Source organism: Panthera tigris, chromosome D2 (assembly GCF_018350195.1).
Source record: "Panthera tigris isolate Pti1 chromosome D2, P.tigris_Pti1_mat1.1, whole genome shotgun sequence".
NCBI lineage: Eukaryota > Metazoa > Chordata > Mammalia > Carnivora > Felidae > Panthera > Panthera tigris.
Window position 1 is genome coordinate 32389294 of NC_056670.1, and position 19237 is coordinate 32408530.

At 45.4% G+C, this 19237-nt stretch overlaps 1 protein-coding gene across 8 annotated transcripts in view; it reads right to left on the minus strand.

The window, feature by feature from the left end:
* Positions 1–9997: 9997 nt before the first annotated feature.
* The window catches only part of MICU1 (mitochondrial calcium uptake 1), a 246943-nt gene continuing 237703 nt past the window's right edge, over positions 9998–19237 (minus strand). For 5 of the 8 annotated variants that reach the window (XM_042960433.1, XM_042960432.1, XM_042960439.1 and 2 more), the window contains 4 exons: positions 15629–15718; positions 14739–14838; positions 13655–13708; positions 10890–11010 (listed from right to left, as the gene is read on the minus strand). In XM_042960433.1, coding sequence (XP_042816367.1) covers positions 10989–11010; positions 13655–13708; positions 14739–14838; positions 15629–15718 — 266 coding nt within the window. In that variant the 3' untranslated portion in view covers positions 10890–10988. Of the gene's footprint in view, positions 11011–13654; positions 13709–14738; positions 14839–15628; positions 15719–19237 lie in introns of all 8 variants that reach the window. The other 3 variants (XM_042960435.1, XM_042960438.1, XM_042960436.1) reach the window with 2 other exon arrangements.

The following is a 19237-nucleotide window of genomic DNA, read 5'->3' on the forward strand; positions in this document are numbered from 1 at the left end:
CGGGCGCAGGCTGATGACACAAACCCTCCGCCCCTCCCTTTCGGAGATTTGAGCGAGGTTTGAGCGAGGGCCGAAGTGCTACCGTATGTCTTCTAAGAAGGGGACGGCTAGGAGAGGTCAAGAGGCTGCATGCCCACATTCCTGGATCCCGGAGGGTCATACTTGGAGGTCTTGAAGTCGAATATGCTTCCATTTCTTGGTAGTAATTCTGTGAGTTTGAGACGAAGGTCATTTATTCGTTCGGCAGACATTTGCCAGGCAGGGTGTACAGTGCAGAACAAAACAAAGTCTCTGCCCTCATAGAACTTACATTCTAGTGTGTGTAGGGGAGAAGGAGAGAGACAGAAATATTCAGAGAGTGCCAAATACAATGAAGAAAATAAAAGGGAATAGAGAGTGGGAGGTGCTATTTTAAATAGGCTGATATGAAATCTCTCAGAAACTGGCATTTTAACAGAAACCTCAATTCAGGAGAAAGAGCAGGTATTCCAGATATGACCGTCTGGAGGGAAGGAAGGATGGTCCAGGCAGAAGGAAGAGCATGCAAAGGCTCTGAAATGGGAATTTCCTTGGTGAGTTATTACAGAATCAACAAGGAGCATGTAGGATTACACTATAGACTGGAGGTTCTATCAGGCTTTCTAGTGAAAGCAGTCCTGTCAAGGTTACTCACATTGCCAACTCCACTGGACATTTCTCAGTCCTTCTATTACTTGGACTTTTAAGCAGAATTTGGTAAGAAGCTACTACTGTAATCCAGGTGAGAATTAATGGTAACTCGGACAAGGGTAATGGTGGAGGCTGTGAGAAGTAGTCAAATTCTAGATATATTGTGAAGACACAAATCAAAACGATTTTGCTGGTGGCTTGGATGTGTGATGTGGGATTGAGGAAGAGGAGTTGAGAATGATTTCAGGGTTTTGGCCAGGGTCAGTGGTGGAACAGAGCTTGTCTTTACTGAAACTGGAGAAACTGGGGGAAGACTGAGAGAAGCATTTTGATAGAGGGGATATTAGATGTGTGATTTGGGGTGTGTTAAGTTCATGATGCCTTTTAACGTTTTTATTTATTGATTGATTTTTTTTTTTAATTGATTGATTTTTGAGAGAGACAGAGACAGAGTGCGAGTGGGGGAGGGTCAGAGAGAGAGGGAGACACAGAATCGGAAGCAGGCTCCAGGCTCTGAGCTGTCAGCACAGAGCCCGACGCAGGGCTTGAAGCCACAGACCGTGAGATCATGACCTGAGCCGAAGTCGGACGCTCAACCGACTGAGCCACCCAGGCGCCCCTGTGATAGGAATTATTTAATTGGGCAGGAAATGTTGGTGAGGCAGGAGAGGAGACACAGGAGTAGACAGTGGGGGTGGGATCTGGGGCACAAGCGAGGGGATGGCCTTAGATAGCTGTATGGACAACTCACTGATGTTTCAGGAGGAAGACAGTGTGGCCAGGTACACTGCAGGCCAGCTGGTAAATTTGGAAGTGGGAACATAAGGAAGTTCTTTTCAAATAGGTTGTATTTTCTCAGTGTAATACGAAGCAAGGCATCCTTGGCCACACACGCTCACTCCTTGGAAATTTCTTCACATCCAGCTTTCCTTTCCTTTCCGCGGTTCCCTTCCCAATGCAAACGCTTGCGACTGACCGCCAGCTGGCCTGTTAGAGAATATCCTGGTGGTGAAGAAATCAGCGCCTCCTTAATAAGAGGGCCCTACACTTAGAAAAGGTCTCCACAGATTGACATGTCCTTAACCATATGTTAATGGATAAATACCAGGACACTTTTCAAATAGCTTTTGTGGGGTTTATTGACCTAGGACTGCAACGTCCATTTTCCCCTCTTCTGCTAAGTATCATGAAGTCTCCTCGTCCATTTCCTGAGTACCACGAGCCCCTCTTCTCTGGCTGACCACCAGTATTTCACTTTGTGAAGAGGGCACTTGTGTAAAAGAAGGCTTGTAATTTCATTGTGTTAAGGAATTGGGCTGTGATTGCCCAGCTGCTGGCTAATGAGCCCTCTTCTCCTTTCTTGCAAAATGTATAAATGACAAAATCTTATTTAAATTTTGAGTGTGTAGCTAGTAATTTGGCTTGGTTGGCAGTAAGCCTCTGGAAAGACAGGCTGAGTGTGTGTGTGTGTGTGTGTGTGTGTGTGTGTGTGTGTGTGTAGTAGGACTTCTTTAGGCCTTATTTTCCTCATTTTTCTCCTTCCCTCCTCTCTGCAGCTGAGCTGGGTCTCTGAATTGTTTCAGTTCAGAAAGGCTTTGGGGCACCTGGGTGGCTCAGGCGGTTAAGCATCTGACTCTTGGTTTCAGACCAGGTCACGATCTCACAATTTGTGGGATTGAGCCTGGTATCAGGCTCTGTGCTGACAGCACTGAGCCTGCTTGGGATTCTCTCTCTCCCAATCTCTCTGCCCCTACCCACACTCAAAATAAGTAAACTTAAAAAAAAAAAAAGAAAGGCTTTGTTGTTTCAGAAGGGATTATAAACTGTGCCCGAGTGCTAGTCTAACCAACCTCCATGTTATCACTCCCTACCCTTCTTATAGATCTCAAACTGTGTGTATTGTCTTTTGTCTTGAGGCAATTTGTCTATGGGTCCTTCTCTGGTCCAAAGGCCAGGAAGGGAGTCACACTCCTGCTCAGTTCAAGTTAAACGTTATGGTCCTTGGTCTATTGATTTTGTTTAAAAATGGAACTGGTATGCCAGCTTGAAATTACAGTTTCTCCTCGATACTTCTTGAAATCAAGACGTCATGATTTTGATCTAAGGGAAAAAGTGGAAATGTCTATCCTGTCTAGCTGGGATCCTGGTATTTGTGGGAGGATGAGGCTCAGAGAGTGAAGGAAAAAAAAATCCTTAATTGCCTCCACAGATAACCAGGGGAAGTCACTGGAGAAATGAATCTCCAAATGAATCTTAGCATCTCCTCATTTTGCTTCTATAACTGAAACCAACCTTGTATTAGTTGACCACCGGCCTCCATATTTCTCTCCTCTGGGGACACCGAGAATTCAGTGTGACCTTAACGTGCTTTCATCTCCTGCCATCCCCTCCCCATCTCTATCTACACACATTTCACCCCAGCCCTATCTGTCTGCCTGTCCTCCTTAATTATCTTTTTCATCTGTCCAAGCTAACTTGTTCTTGAGGGCTCAGCTTAAGCTCCATCTCTGTGAAGAGGTAGAATTAATTTAACAGGCAGATGTCTATACTGAAAGCCAGGCACTGTGTGGTTCTAGGCATTCAGAATGCACCACGACTAAAGGAGAGCACCCGACCTCAGGGCGCTCACAGTCTAGTAAAGAAGCTCGATATTAAAAAAACAGAGGACACTGTGGCAAGTACAACAGTGGGATTGTGTATAAGCTCCAGAGGAGACTCAGAAGACGGAGTTGCTAATTGTGTGTGTAAGATCGGAGATGACATCTGAGACAAGATCTGAGGCTGAGAAAGGGTCTCCTCCATGAGCCTGGCTCCTCCTTGGACACTCACCTTCACTGCCCCCACACAGCTGGCACACCTGTCTCCAGCTACACCAAGATGGAGATCTTGACCTCAACATTCCCCATGGCCTGAGCACAGGGCCTGGTCCTTAACATGGGCTCCATATATATTTGTTAAATGAGTAGAGTAAATGAATCCTGGAGACAGGTTTTTCTCTCTTTCAACATGTTATTCAGAGTTCCCCTATACTAGCCATGGGGATAAATTCCTCCCTAAGGCTTCAGGAAGAATTGCCAAATCAGTGGAGTATCCCATACTCCCTGTCCTTTCCTCTTTTGCTTCCTGATTCCCCAGTGTCCCTTGCTGTCTCCAAATGTGACCTCCCAAGCCCTTCTTTTCAGAGAGCCAGATTCTAAAATCTCTCCCTGAGAAACTACTCTTATTGATTAAACCATGGTATACAAGGGAATACTATGCAGCTGTGGGAATGACTGGGAGGCTTTAAAACATATGCCTTTTTGTTGGAGGGGGGCACTTGGGTGGCTCAGTCCAGCATCTCTTTTTTTTTTTTTATTAACATTTTTTTTTATATTTATTTTTTTGAGAAACAGAGTGAGACAAAGCGTGAGTGGGGGAGGGGCAGAGAGAGGAGACACAGAATCCGAAGCAGGCTCTAGGCTGGGTAAGTGGTCAGCACAGAGCCTGATTCGGGGCTCGAACCCACGAACCGTGAGATCATGACCTGAGCTGAAGTCGGACGCTCAACCAACTGAGCCACCCAGGTGCCCCCAGCATCTGATTCTTGATTTCAGCTCAGGTCATGCATGATCTTTTGGTTCCTGGGTTTGGGCCCCACATCAGGCTCCACGCTGACAGCAGGGAGCCTGTTTGGGATTCTCTCTCCCTCTCTCTCTCTGCCCCTCCCCCCTCCCCCCAGTGAACAAATAAACTTAAAAAAAATGTATGCCTTTTTATGTTAGGCTTGGTTTTGGAACCATGTGAATGGTGGAAAAAGAAAGAAGAAAACCTAAACTTGGGGTGCCTGGGTGGCTCAGTGGGTTAAGCATCCGACTTCAGCTCAGGTCGTGATCTCACGTTCCGTGAGTTCGAGCCCTGCGTCAGGCTCTGTGCTGACAGCTCAGAGCCTGGAGCCTGCTGCGGATTCTGTGTCTCCCTCTCTCTCTGACCCTCCCCCTTTCATGCTCTGTCTCTCTTTGTCTCAAAAGTAAACATTAAAAAAAAATAAAAAAGAATTGTTTTAATGTTTATTTTTGAGACACAGAGCGTGAGCAGGGGAGGGGCAGAGAGAGAGGGAGACAGAATCCGCAGCAGGCTCCAGGCTCTGAGCTGTCAGCACAGAGCCCGATGCGGGGCTCGAACTCACGGACCGCGAGATCACGACCTGAGCCGAAGTCGGACGCTCAACCGACTGAGCCACCCAGGCGCCCCTAAAACAATTTTTTTAAAAAAGAAAGAAAAAAAAAAGAAAACCTAAACTTTACAGCAAAGATGGTGAAAATTCACCTGCATGTGAATGACTGATACGTGATTGAATATTCAGTTTGAGTTTCAACACATTATTTGTTGAATGAACACGTGAGTATTTATAGCATCTTTGGATCTCCACTGTTGTCCTTTGCTCTCTCTTTTCTTCTCCCTACAGAAAAAGCAGCTCTTGACACCAAGTGAGGCCGGAGGCTGGAGGCTGGAAGGAGGGCACAGTGCACTTGAAACCCTTTCTACCAAACTTGTCCCCGCATAGATAACCCACCAAGTATGGGTTCTTTGATTCAAAGTCCTTTCACTTTGATGGTCTCTACTCCCAGTTTCCCTTGGGGAAGAGATGGAGCTGGGGTTAGTATTTCACAGCGGGGAAACCGATTCAGACTTTATGCGTTTGTGGTTAGCTGGCCTTGAAGTTGGGAGAACCCAGATTTTTAGGAGATTCCTAAATCGTATCTCCACCCTAGACCCCTTTCCTGGGTCCAGACTCTTGTATCTGACAACCCATTAGATATTTCTACCGGGATGTCTCTCAGGCACCTCAGCATGTCAGAAAAGCCACATCTTCCTCCAGCCACACCTGGTTCCCTGTTTCCCAGTCCCACTGAAGAGCACCATACACTCCATTATCTAAACAGAAATCTGGTGTCACCCTTAATTATTCCCCCTCCCTCACCAGCCTCCAACTTACATGCCCCCACCCGAGCCCTCGGGCCTGACCTGACATCTCCCAATTCTGTTAGGGACTCCAACTCTGCAGCCATTCCCCCTAATCTAGGCATCCAGCATCTGCTAACTGGGTTATTATAGCAGTCTCCAACCTGGATCCCACTCCAATTCATCTGTGGCATTGCAGGCAAAGTCATCATTCCAAAATGCAAAGCTCATTACATCATCTTCCGGCTTAAAATCCTTCAGTGGCTCCCAATTATAATAAGATAAAGTCCAAACTCCTTACTGGGGCTTACAAGGTCCTACAGGATCTCATTCCATTTTTTCCCCCCTCTCATGTAAAGTCATCTGGGTTTGGTATTTTTTGTTATAAATAGATTTAAAGTTACTGATTCAGTTTATTATAGTCTATTCAGATTCTTAATTTTTTCTTGTGTCTGTTAAGTTATATTTTCTAGGAAACTATCCATTTCAAATTGGCATAAAGTTGTTCCCAATATTCCTATTTTTAAACTTCTGTAGTCTCTAGTTATATGCATCTAAATTTTCTAATATTATTTGTTTTTGCTCTTTTTATTTATTATTTTGGGTTACGATCTTGATCTTTTTTTTTTTTCCCTCCAACTTCTTGAGGCAGATGCTTAGCATATCATCATCCTATAATTTGTAAATAAGTATGGGAGTTGTTAAGGAGTTTTAAGTTTCCCTTTGGCTGTGTCCCACAAGTCTTAATATTTAGTATTTTCATTATATTCAGTTCTTTAAAAACATTTTTTTTAATGTTTATTTTTGAGTGAGAGAGACAGAATATGAGCAGGCAAGAGGCAGAGAGAGACAGGGAGACACCGGACCCAAAGCAGGCTCCAGGCTCTGAGCTGTCAGCACAGACCACCATGCGGGGCTCAAACTCACGAGCAGGGAGATCGTGACCTGAGCTGGAGTCAGACGCTTAACCCACTGAGCCACCCAGACACCCCTATCATGCTCAGTCCTAAGCATTTAAAAATTTCCAGCATGATTTTTTCCTATAACCCAGAAGTGTGGTTTAAAATCCTCAAATGCATTTTTAATCTTTTTTTTTTGTGAAGACTGTTATATTAATTCTTGGGTCACAAAATCACTTCCTGGTTTGTCCTGGATGCTCCCCAGAATTTCAGTTCCCAGAAACATGCTTTTTTTTTTTGGCCTTGGAACCTTTGCATGCACTGCAGCCTCTGCTTGGGCCCCCTCCCCTGATGTTAGCTCCTACTCAACATGCAGACCTTAGTGGGTTTTTTGATTTAAAAATAAATCATTTCCTCTGCAAGCCTGCCTTGAGCTCCCAAATCTGCATTGGGTGGCCCTTCTGCTTTTCTAAGTGCTCTTATACCAGTATGTACTTAACCTTGTTTCCTTTCTCTAGAATACAAACTCCTTGGCTGGGTTTTGGAACCATGTGAATGGTGGTGCCTGGCACATAGCAGGTGAGCAGCAAAGAGTTGTGGAATGAATAGAGCAGCTCACACCCTCTCATTTGCTGGTAAAAATTCCCATTCTGAACCACAGAGAACAATCCACAAGCATCGCTCCTTTTCTCTTCTCAATTATAATCATATCCATAGTGTCTCTCTTCATGGTTAGGGTCAATCTCTGGCTGTTCATTCCACCCTGCTCCATGCCATCCAGGTTCCTGGGAGGCCTCGTTTCAGGAGTAGGGCTGGAGCTAGGCTGGACTCAAGCTGCCTCCCCTTACCTGCTCCACACCAGAATCCCTGTGCTGAGCCTTCTTGCCAGCAGGTGGCACTTGAAGCCTGAAAGCTGAACTCTTGACTCTTCCTCCTTCCCTTTCTGAGCGTCTTGAGGGCACATAACCTGGTTTGGGCTGTGCTCAGGCTTGGAGAGGATGCTCCAGTTGGGGGACCTGGCTCCTGGCTCCTATGCTGCTGTCCCTTCTTCCCTGTCTGGTAGCAGCTGTTGCCTGGATTTCTTTTGTCTTAGACTCCCATTCAGTTCAAGTGCGTATACTCCAACCAGAGCTAAAATTGGGTGGGGTATTAAAAGCTATGAATATGATTTTTGAAGAGCATGCATGTTCTTAAGCCCATTTTCCTTAGTAACCTTGTCTCTCCACATTCTTTCTGCTTGTCCTCATGGATGATGCTGAGCTTAGGGTCACAAGGAAGCCCAGTAGCCTGGGTCCTCTCTACCTTTCTTTCCCTCCCTGAAGCCTAAGGGCTAGAACTAGAGAGTTCTTTTTGTGTCTTAAAGAATTAGAGAACAGCAGCAAACATAGAGAATGGCTGTGGGTATGTGAGAGGAATTTACTGAGGCACTGCTCATATCACTTTTACATTGTCCACGAGCTATTTATTTTAAATGTCTATTTATTTTTGACAGAGAGAGAGAGTGGGGGAGGGGCAGGGAGTGAGGGGGACTAAGGATCCGAAGCAGAGTCCAGGCTCTGAGCTGTCAGCACAGAAGCTGACGCGGGGCTCGAACTCACGAACTATGAGATCATGACCTGAGCCGAAGTCAGATGCTCAACTGACTGAGCCACTCAGGTGCCCCTATATTTTTTAATGCTTTTATTTTTGAGAGAGTTTGAGCAGGGGAGGGACAGAGAGAGAGGGGGACAGAGGATCTCATGCAGGTTCTGTGCTAATAGCAGAGAGCCTGATGCAGGGCTCGAACTCACAAACCGTGAGATCATAACCTGAGCTGAAGTCAGAAGCTCAACCGATTGAGCCACCCAGGTGCCCCCGTCCAAGAGTTATTTTAAAATTAGCTTCTGGTGGTGGACCGTTTCGTTGACCATGTCACTGCTCTGGGTCTGAACTTTGTGGGTGACAGTCTCACAAAGATTACATGGATTACAGCAGTGGTGTTAGGGGTGGGCCAATGATCCTTGGGAGGGGGAGGAGGGACTACTAATCTTGTCTGGAAGAGGGTCCACAAGGGCTTCTTAAGTAGGGAACAGCTGGAGTGGAGTCTTGAAGAAAGAGGGGAAGGTTATTCTATTTAGGTAGAAGAAGCAATCTGAATAAAAAGAGAAGCACAAATCAGCCTTTTGTATCCCCCAGTGCTTCCAGCCTACCCCAAATGCTGCCTACTGAAATCCTCTCACGCCTGCTCACATGCCGCCTTGCTCAAGGACATCCTCCTCCAGGGTAGGGGACCCTGGGCTCTTCTGGGTGACTTAGCTTGTACCTCTCACCTGCACACTTACCTGATTGTGCCAAAGTGTGGCCATCCTGTCTTCTTGAGCACGTGGACCTCCTGTGCTTCCTCAGGCACTTCCAGGAGCTAAAGTTGGAGTTCCATGTACCTGTGATAAGTGGCTGCTCTTGACCTTGGGTTTCAAGATGTAGGTAAGATCTTTACCCTCTCCTGCTGTGCTCTGGCTCTCCCGCTTCAGTGAACCCAGGCCAAGCAGCAGATCTCTTCTTGGAGGGGAATGAATGCCCCATAAAGGCTCTGAATGGGACTCCTCTTCCAGGCTGGAGAAACGAGGGTTGCAGAAAAGGTGATTTGGGGGTTCCGGGACAAATTTAAGAAAAGCTTACATTTTGCTGATGCCTCCACCTGGGTACCAGGTATACATATCCCAAGAAAGGAAAGAGTGGAAGGTAGATGAGGTGGGTGAGTGGCAAGCTCCTTTGAGAGAGAGTCTAACCTGCTCCCAGAAAGGATGTTGGAAATGAACTTGTTACATTGCTCCAGAGGAAACACTGGGGTTGGTACTGCCCTTGTGGAGCCACAGGTGCAGACCCAGGCCTCTGCTCTTATTTGGCCGATAAACACTCCCTAGCAGCTTCCAGGCCTCACAGGAAGCACTGGGTTTTTGGTGTGGTTGTTTTATTGCATTAGACTCGAGACACTCTGATGCCAGGGAGCATTACCTGAAGGTTCTGGAGGAGAACTGAAGGAGAGGCTTTTGGGACCTGGAAGAAAACTTAGAGCCCATTACGCTCAACCTGGTCATTTTACAGTTGAGGAACCCGATGGAAAATTACTTGCTTGTTCAAGGCCACACCGAGTTAGTGAGAGCTGAGTCCATATAAAACACTGGTTGCTGTGGCTCTTAAATTTAGATCCACCACACCGGATGATTTCTCATATACTCCTCCACCCATCTTAGTTCCTAATCGTGGGGTAGGAGAGATCAAGGACTATGTACCTGGCCCAAGATGAAATGACATCCAAACTGTGCAGGCACAATGCCATCATTAACCTCCAAATGCCCTCACTTTTTGTTTGTGCCTAAAGTTGCCTTTCAACAGGAAAAACCAGACTGTGGTAGAAAGAAAACAGGTCCGCTGCTAGCAGGGTCTAAACCCAGTGGAGAAATGAAATGAAAAGCACCCCAGAGGATCCTAAAATAAAAGAGACAAGAGCCTTTGCGGGGGGAGTTTATTGCAAACTGTTATAATTAAAGTGATATTTTACAAGTGTTTAAGACAGAGGGCAGACAGGCTCTGAGCCAGGCCTCGGCTTTAGAGGCACATTCCTGGAGGGGAAATGGCACTTGCAGGGAACATGAACTCAATCACTACTGCTCATTAGGCACGGAGTCATGGTGGAGTCCTCTTAGGAAGCCTGGGAGGAAAAGACAGGAGTGGAGAGCCATGAAGCAGCTACTTTAAATTCCAAATCTTGCTGCATTCCCACCGTGCACATCACCTTCTCGGAGCAGGCCTCAGAGCCACCCTGGGGACCGACATGGATCCTTCCTCTGGCTCAGGCTTCCCACCAGCTCAGGATGCCCGGCTCTTCCTCCTGACCATTCATCTCAGACTTCCTTTTGCCTTTCAGAGGTCTTCCCAACTTGTGGCTTAAGAATACCAGCAGGAGGAAAAGCCGGAATGTTCTTAATGTGAATCCACAGCAAGAATGACTCGAGAACTGGGTGTTTCCCAGGGTTGGCAGGTACATGGATGGTTCCCTGCATTCTCTATCCATAGGGTGGCCTGAATGCATGGTGCTGATGAAGGTGCCAAAAGTCTGAACTTTGAGGACTTGTTCAGGTTTTTGAGAACCTAGGTGGATAATCACTGGGCAGAATCAGAGCCGAGCAGAGATGCTGGGACGGGAAGGGTGGAGAGGGAAGACTGGTTGAATCCCGAGATCATTCCCAGGAGGAAGGGAGCACTACTTCCAGAAGCAGCAGCAGGAAGGATTGTGCCAAGGCTCTGCTCAAGGGGCCAGGGTGACTTGGGTGGAGGAGGAGGCCCCCTTGCAGTTTTGGTTACTGTTTTGGCAAAGCAAAGTCCCAGGCAGTTTCTTGTGCACATTTCCACATGGCCTGCATGAGGCGGGTGAAGCCCATGTCTTTGGGCTTCTCTAGTCCTCTCATCAGCCGCTGCTTCATGATGGAAACAAATTCCTTATTGCTCAGCTCCCCATTGCCTAGAGGAAGAGGCAAACACAACAGAGATAAGTGGAGGCCTTGGAACAAAGACACTGAGAAAATTCCATTGTTCACACCATGTGCAATCTCACAGCTAAATTCAATTCTTTTGGCTTAAGATGAACGGTTTGCTCCTTCCTTGATGTTTCTGGTTACAACTCAGTGACAGTTTAGTGTAGTGTGACAAAAGTTGAGTGAGAATATATTATGGGTCAGGTTCTATGCTAGGAGTTGAGAATAAAGACATAAGTAAGACTTTGTTCCTTGAAATACTCCCAGGTTGTGGGAGAGACCAATACATTATTTCAACACTATGGTAAGTGCCATAACAGGGTAGACAGAAGATGCTATGGGGGCACAGAGGAAGACATGGAACCCAGGCTGGAGGTGGTGCAAGAACAGAGCACTAAAGACCTTCTGGAGGTGACTCCTATCCTTTGAATCCCAAAGGATGAGCAGGAATTGGCCAAGTAAAGGGGAGTGCGGTGGGGGAGGCACTCTAGGTAGTGGTATTCACATAAGCAAAGGCTCAGGCAGGGAGCAACATGGCTGCTGAACTACAAGTAGTTAGGAACTGTTGGACACGGGGGTGGGGACGAGTAAGCAGAAGAGGCAGGCAGGACAGAGGTCCCCAAAGGTCTTGTATTTTCATGAAAGGGTTTGTGCTTCATCTTCTAGGTGGTGGAGACCCAGGAAAGGACTGGAAGTAGTTAAGTGAGATGGAGTTAGATTTCCACTGTGGCTAGATCTCCCTGGCTGGCTATGTGGGGATGGGACTGGAGAGAGGCACAATTGGAGTACAGGAGTCAGTCAGGAAGACTGTTGTCTAGGTGAGAGATGATGATGGAGGGTTTTCATGGCAAAAACCAAAGTCAAAATCTGGCTTTGGGGTAAGCCCATTTTCTCATGGCCTCCCATTCTACCTTCTTCAGTGGCAGACTCTCGGTTCTGGAAAGGAACTTGGAGAACATCTGGTTTAACCAAAGGTCAATCTCTTCAGCCACACAGAACAGTAACCACTTCAATAGTGGAGGACAGTTACCCTTTGGCTACATGCCCAGGGGTAAATGTCTCCTGATGAAAAGAATGGCCCATTACTGGCAGTGGTAAGACAACAGGAAACCAGCAAATGGACTTTTACTAATGATCAGTCTGGGAAGAGAGTGGAAAGTAAGAATACATGGTTTACTTCTATAGAGAGAACCTGAAAACCTAAACTGGCTCATGTTTTCTGGCTGAAGAGAGTATGGACAGCCTCAGTGATACCTCACAGCAGGATCAAACAAATAAGCAAACCCAGGGAGACGTAATCTATGGTATTCCAAGTCAGGAAAGTGATTGCCCTTGGGAGAGGAAGTGACTGGAAGGCAGCACCAGGGGGCCCTGTGGTCCTGCTAATGTGCTGTTTCTGGGTAATACTGGTTACACAAGTGTGTTCAGTTTTTTTTTAATTTAGCAAGTTGTATACTTATGATATTTGTACTTTTCAGTATGTATTTTATACTTCAATATAAAGAGTTAAAAAGTAGCCTGGCTGGCTGAAAAGTAATCAATAATATGGTTTATTAAGAATGTAATTAAAAAAAATTATTGAAAAAAAAAGAATGTAATTAAGGGGCACCTGGGTGGCTCAGTCAGTTAAGTATCTGACTCTTGGTTTCATCTCAGGCCATGATCTCGCAGTTTGTGAGTTCAAGCCCTGAGTCGGGCTCTGTGCTGACAGATCGGAGCCTGCTTGGGATTCTCTCTCTGCCCCTTCCCTGCTTGTTGTGTTCTCTCTTCTCTCTCTCTCTCTCTCTCATTCATAAATAAATAAACAAACAAATAAACTTAAAATAAAATAAAGAATGTAATTAAAAGAACAAAAAGGTCTAAATAAGATTATTAATATTTTTATAATAAAAAGCTTACGACAAAAAAAAAAATGTGACGCCATTTAGACTACTGTGGGATTTGCTTCCTGCTTCGCCTAAGGCCACAGCTGATCAATTTGAATGGCTCCTGTTACTTTGGAAGCAGGTATATGACTGAATGTCATCTGTGCACATGTGTGATCTGTGAGTGCAACTCTGAATTCTGTGGTGAACAAATCTGAGAATTCAATGTCCTTTAGCATTTTGACCTAAGCTCTAGCACTGAGAGAGAACAGTGCCTTTTAAATTTAATAGATACTTCCTTTTTCTGCAGATTAATAAGCCCCAGAGATGTAAATGATTTTCTAAGGGTGATTCAAGTAGATACTGACAGTAGATTAAGAAAATAAGCCCCAGAGATGTTAAACGATTTTCTAAAGGTGATGCAAGTAGACATCGACAGAACCTCCTTCTGAAAGGCTGGAAAATAAAATTTCATTTCCCAGGCCTTCCTAGGAGAACAGGGAAACTGTGAGGCTGGTTGCCTTTTTCCCATATTTACTTCACAGATCAGCTCTCTGGCTTCAAAAATTATAAAATGACATGTTTTTGGGAAAAAATTCAAACCACCTAAAAGTGATAAGAGTAAAAACAAAATCTGAGGAAAGTTAACCTCTTTAGAGCAGTGCTATCCATTAGAACGGTCCCTGATGAGAAACGTTTAAATAGTCACACTTAACTAGTGGTATCATATTGGACATGGCAGCACTAGAGGATAACCCACGCCTACCTGAAGGTGAGGCCATCTTCTTGTCCTAACCCTGGAGTTTTCTTTGACTCAGACCTAGGTTGTGGGTGCAGATGGGAGGTTTAAATAACTCAAGTTCAGCTTAATAACTTCAGTAACTTAAGTTAATGAACACCTGTTATGTGCAAAGTACTTACTTGAGGTCCTAGGGAGGGGTTCAAAGGTGAACAGGGGACTTGTAACTACCCTTAAAAAGTTCACAGTTTATAGCAGCATTATCTACAATAGCCAAATATGGAAGCAGCCCGAGTGTCCATCGCCTGATGAATGGATAAAGAAGATGCAGTGTGTGTGTATACACACACACACACACACACACACACACACACACACACACACACTGGAATATTATTCAGCCTTAAAAAAGAATGGAATCTTGCCATTTGCAACAACATGGATGGAGCTAGTGAGTATGATGCTAAATGAAATTAGTTAGTCAGAGAAAGACAAATGCCACATGATTTTACTCATATGTAGAACTTAAGAAACAAAACAAACGAGCAAAGGGAAAAAAAATATACATATACAGAGAGAGACAAGCAAGAAACAGACTCTTAATTATAGAGAACAAACTTGTGGTTACCAGAGAGGAGGGGGTGGAGGGACGGGTGGAATTTAAGAAGGGCACTTGTGATGAGCACTGCGCGGTGTATGGAGGTGTTGAATCACTACATTGTACACCTGGAACTCATAATGCACTGTATGTTAACTCACTGGACTTAAGATAAAAACTTTTAAAAAAGCTCACAATTTAATAGGGAAGTTAGGTCACATATGCAGAAATAGAGTGTAACGTGCAGTAATGACAACAAATTGAAACAAGGAACGAAAACGCCGGAGTGATTCATTATGCTGGGACCAGAACAAAGGTTCACAGAGGCGGGGACTTCTGACCTGGTTCCTGGATTCCATTAGCCTCGCTTCCTAGAGGGAGATGAATAATGAACCCTGGCTGTGAAACAAACAGTGGACGTCCTATAGGACAGAGGGAGGCAGCACCGGTTTGATTCAAATCCTGGTTATGCTATCTACTACCACCTATGTGATCCTGGGAAAATTACCTCACCTCTCGAGTCTCAGCTTCCTTATCTGGAAAATGTGGTGAATAAGTCTTCCTATGTCAGAGGATTGCACGAGCAGCTTAGCACAATGCCTGGCTCTTAGCACTGAAAGAAAGTGTAAGCCTCTATTGTGAATATTAGTAGTAGTATTGTGTCAGGCGCAACAGCTGAGAAATGATTCTAGAGCAGAACCAGGATCTTTGAACCGGGCTGAACTACGGAGTGGTCACAGACACAGCAGACCGCTGCGAGCTGGATGGCCAGCATGGAATGTGAGTGACTGAAATGTGCCTTGGAGAGATCAATACCACCTTCTTTTCTTTTTTTTCTTTTTTTAATGTTTATTTATTGAGAGACAGAGTGTGTGCACAAGTGTGCACGTGAGTTGGGGAGGGGCACAGAGAAGGGGAGAGAGGATCTGAAGCGGACTCCACGCTGACAGTAGACAGCCCAATGCGGGGCTCCAACCAACCACGAGATCATGACCTGAGCCAAAGTTGGATGCTCAACTGACTGAGCCACCCAGACACCTGGCACCACCTTCTTTCTAGACACATTCAGATAACTGCGAATCGTGTGCTCCTAATCTACTAAGCAGCAAAGCTGGGTCTAATATTTTTGTTTCCATTTTTAAGATCTTTGTGGTCATAAATTAACTTCAGCCCACAGGCAAACTGGAATTATAAGAAGAAATGGAAAACACAAACCAGGACCTGGGGTTACGTTTCTCAATGTCATGAGGCTGAGGGCCGAGCTGTTGCTGTGAGAAAGGGGTAAGTTGAAGAGGTCGGTATTAGTACCCTGGGGCTGTCTGCTAGGCTCCGTTATAAACAGTGTCTACAGCAAGGGCAGGCAGGCTCAGTTTTCCTGCCTGGCTTCAGAGGGCGCCACTCACCATCGCAGTCAAAGAGTGCAAACACCACATCACACACGTGGTCTGAGAGTTCCACTTTAGCCACTGTCCTGGCCACCTGCTGCATGGTCACTGAAAGAAGAAAGAAAGGTGCTGAATTAGCACAACAGAAGGACTTTTGTTTTGCTTTCTCTGGGGAGACAGAAGTACTCAGTCTGGGAGGATAGAAGTACTCGGTCATAATAAAAAGTTCTCAACTATATTTAAGTCATATTTAAGAAAATGATAATTCGGTTTTTAGCCCCAAACCTCCTTTCCTTTTCAGCTCAGGGTCCTTTCTTTTCTACTGCTGCTACATTTTAGGAGGTATATATAGTTAAGTAAGAATGCCTGATATTAAGTTCATAGAGACAGAAAGTGGATTAGGGGTTACCAGGGCTGGGGGCAGGGGGAGCAGGAAGTTAGTGGTCAGCGGGTACAGGTTTTCTGTTTGGGGTGATGGAAAAGTTTTGGAAATAGTGGTGATGATTGTACAACAGTATGAATGTAATTAATGCCAGTGACTTGTACACTTAAAAATGGCTTACTTGGCATCTTTTATGTTAATATATATTTTGCCACAGTGAAAATTTATTTTTATTTTTTAATTTTTTTAAATGTTTATTTATTTTTCAGAGAGAGAAACAGAGTGTGAGCCTGGGAGGGGCAGAGAGAGAGAGAGAGAAACACAGAATCAGAAGAAGACTCCAGGCTCTGAGCTGTCAGCATGGAGCCCGACACGGGGCTTGAACCCATGAACTGCGAGATCATGACCTGAGCAAAGTTGGATGCTTCACCGACTGAGCCACTCAGGTGCCCCCACCACAGTAAAAATTTAAAAGATGAAAATCTACATGATATTTAAGGATGGGATTCTAATGGTCTAGAGCATGCACTGGTGGCTTTCCTAATAAATTATTACCGTAAGAGTGCCTTGAAAAAAACCAAAGAATGCCTGAAATTACAATAGTCTCCTTCTTGGCATTTCCTGCTGGCAGGAAAGAATCTGATGATAAAAAGTCAGGGGAATAAGCAGGCAGCAAAACAATGGGAGGTGGGGAATAAGGAGGCTTGTGTCCGTACACTAAGGCTTCATCCTTTGGTTACTGATTGACAGCTAAGTACCTGCACGGATGAGCTCCTGGCCCCTCCTCCCTCCAGGCTTTCCACTGGCCACTTTGCCTTTGCCAACTGTGCCCTCAGGATAACAGTGGCCCCTATCTCCCTAGTTCAGCCTTTTTTGTTTTTCTTCTTCCAGACCTCAGCAGAAAATCTCTTCTCTCTTGCCCTTTTCTCTTTTTCTGACACATTTACTGTTAAACACTGGCTATCGTGTGGGGTTCTCATGAAAAACAAGCCAGGAAGGGCTAGGCCATTTCCACTGCCTTTTTCTCCCATCTGTCCTCAAACCTGATCGAGTGGCATGGATATACACTGCTATTGCTTACAGACATACCCTTTTTTCCCTTTTTTCAGACACACTCTTAAGTGAGGTAAACCCTGGAGGAAAGAAAAGGATTTTTACTTATCAATCACTTAGCAATGAAGTGTTCCCTCTAAACGTCAGATTAGATTGATCCAGAAGCAGTGTGAACTTGAACTAGAGTCAGTGTGCCTTCTCTGCGGATTTCATTCCTGTAACTTCAGTTCTTTCCTGTAATTTTCTTCTGCATTTGACCTTTCACTTCTCCTCTGTCACCTCCATGTCAGGAGGTATATGCCAAGGTCAGCAGACACAAATACCAGAGCAATGCGGAGGTGCAAGGGGATGTGGTAGGAAAACTGTGCTTCGAGTCACAAGACCTGAGCTCTGGTCCCGGCTCTTCCTCCACCACCTTGCTGTGTGACCCTGATGAAGTCACCTGATCTCTTTATTTTGTTTTTTAAGTTTATTTATTTTGAGAGCGAGTGTGGGGGAGGGACAGAGAGGGAGGGTCAGAGACAGAGGGAGGGAGAGAGAATCCCAAGCAGGCTCCACACTGTCAGCACAGAGCCCGATGCGGGGCTTGAACTCACAAACCGTGAGATCATGACCTGAGCCAAAATCTAGAGTTGGATGCTTAACCTACTGAGCCACCCAGGCACCCCTGCCTGATCTCTTTAGATTGAATTTTTTTATATTCTTATGAAGGGATGCCACAAGATAACGGCTGAGGTGAGTTAGTAGCGCAAAGAACAGTTTATTGGTGTTTTCTAGAATCTGAGGGTGAGGATGGGGGTGGAGGGATACAGATAGCTGAGGATCTGTGTGACGGAGGCTAGAACAAAGCTGTAGGCGATGCCTTGGTGTTCAAAGCCTCTGGCTTGAGGGGGACGGCTGCCCAGTAGGGCGGGAAGAGCCAGCTTTCTCATCTTGCACCGGGATGTGAGTTAGGGTGAAGGAGGAACAAATGTCCCTTGGAACTGAAAGACTGAAGCAGAAGCTATTTCAGTGGAGGTTCGTGAGATGTGGTTTAACTGCTCAAGGAGGAGGTGGAAACTCTGCACGACTGAAGAACTTCTAGGCTTTAAAAAAAACTCCGCCTTGTGGGTCTAGACACTTGATTTTCCCTGCTGACCCAGGAAGAATCGATTCCCGCTAACTAAACTGCCCAGGGAAGGAACAGAAATCAGCAGGCCAATTTACCACGAGAATAGTAACTGTTAAGAGAACTAAAATGATAACAGCTGGTTATTATGCTTGTCAGTTGGAAAATCTATGAAGGAAACTCAATTCGCCTCAGAAGATTGCCCAGTGGAAACAGAATCAGATCAGAAGAAACTGGATGCTCTCAAATTGTGCCTGAGAATTACCTTTTGCAGTATGTTCTGAGAAATGTATTCTAAGAAATGGATCAAAACCTGTTTAGTATTAGATAAACAGGAGCACTTGCTTATTAACCATTCCTTTTCCTGCATTTCACATCAATCCCACACTTCCATCATCACTGATGACTAGCCTCTTTTTCTCTTTCCCAGTTCCTTCCATTCTCTCAGGGCAGAGTGCCTAATGTTGAGTCCTCTTGCTGTTCACGTGCCCATCCTTCTCCCCATGAAGACAGGCCTTTTCCTCTAAATAAGCCATTAACTAAAATAATAATATCCAAGGATGTCAGTGAGAACTCTTGACAATTTTTAGTGAAAAACTCATTAAAGAGGTACTAAGTTGTTGTAGAATAGGGGCCTTGGGAGGCCATCAGCAGGAATGCCTCATTCCAAATGCCATCTCTTGACAGAACAGTTAGAGATTACGTTCCATCTCACTTGGAGAGGGCTCTGACACCATTTGTCCTATAGGGGGGAAAAACCAGGGCTGCTGAGTCATTGTAACTCAAACCACTGGGATGCTAGCAGCCAGCAAACCACCTAGCTGGGGTGCCCTTTCCCCATCCAAGACCCTCAGGTCCCAGGGGTGTGAATCAGAGCAGTGGAGGAAACAAATATTTGACTAGCTGGTGAACGGTCAAACTGAGAGCTCTTGGGACAAGCAGGGTGACAGCAGATTACAAGCCATGTGCTTGACAGCTGGTCCTGAGAGTTGGCTTATTCATATTTGCTTCCACATCCCCGAACCAGGAAGTCATAATTAAATCACAGCAAGCAGAACATCTCCCCACCCCCAGCACCCCGCCC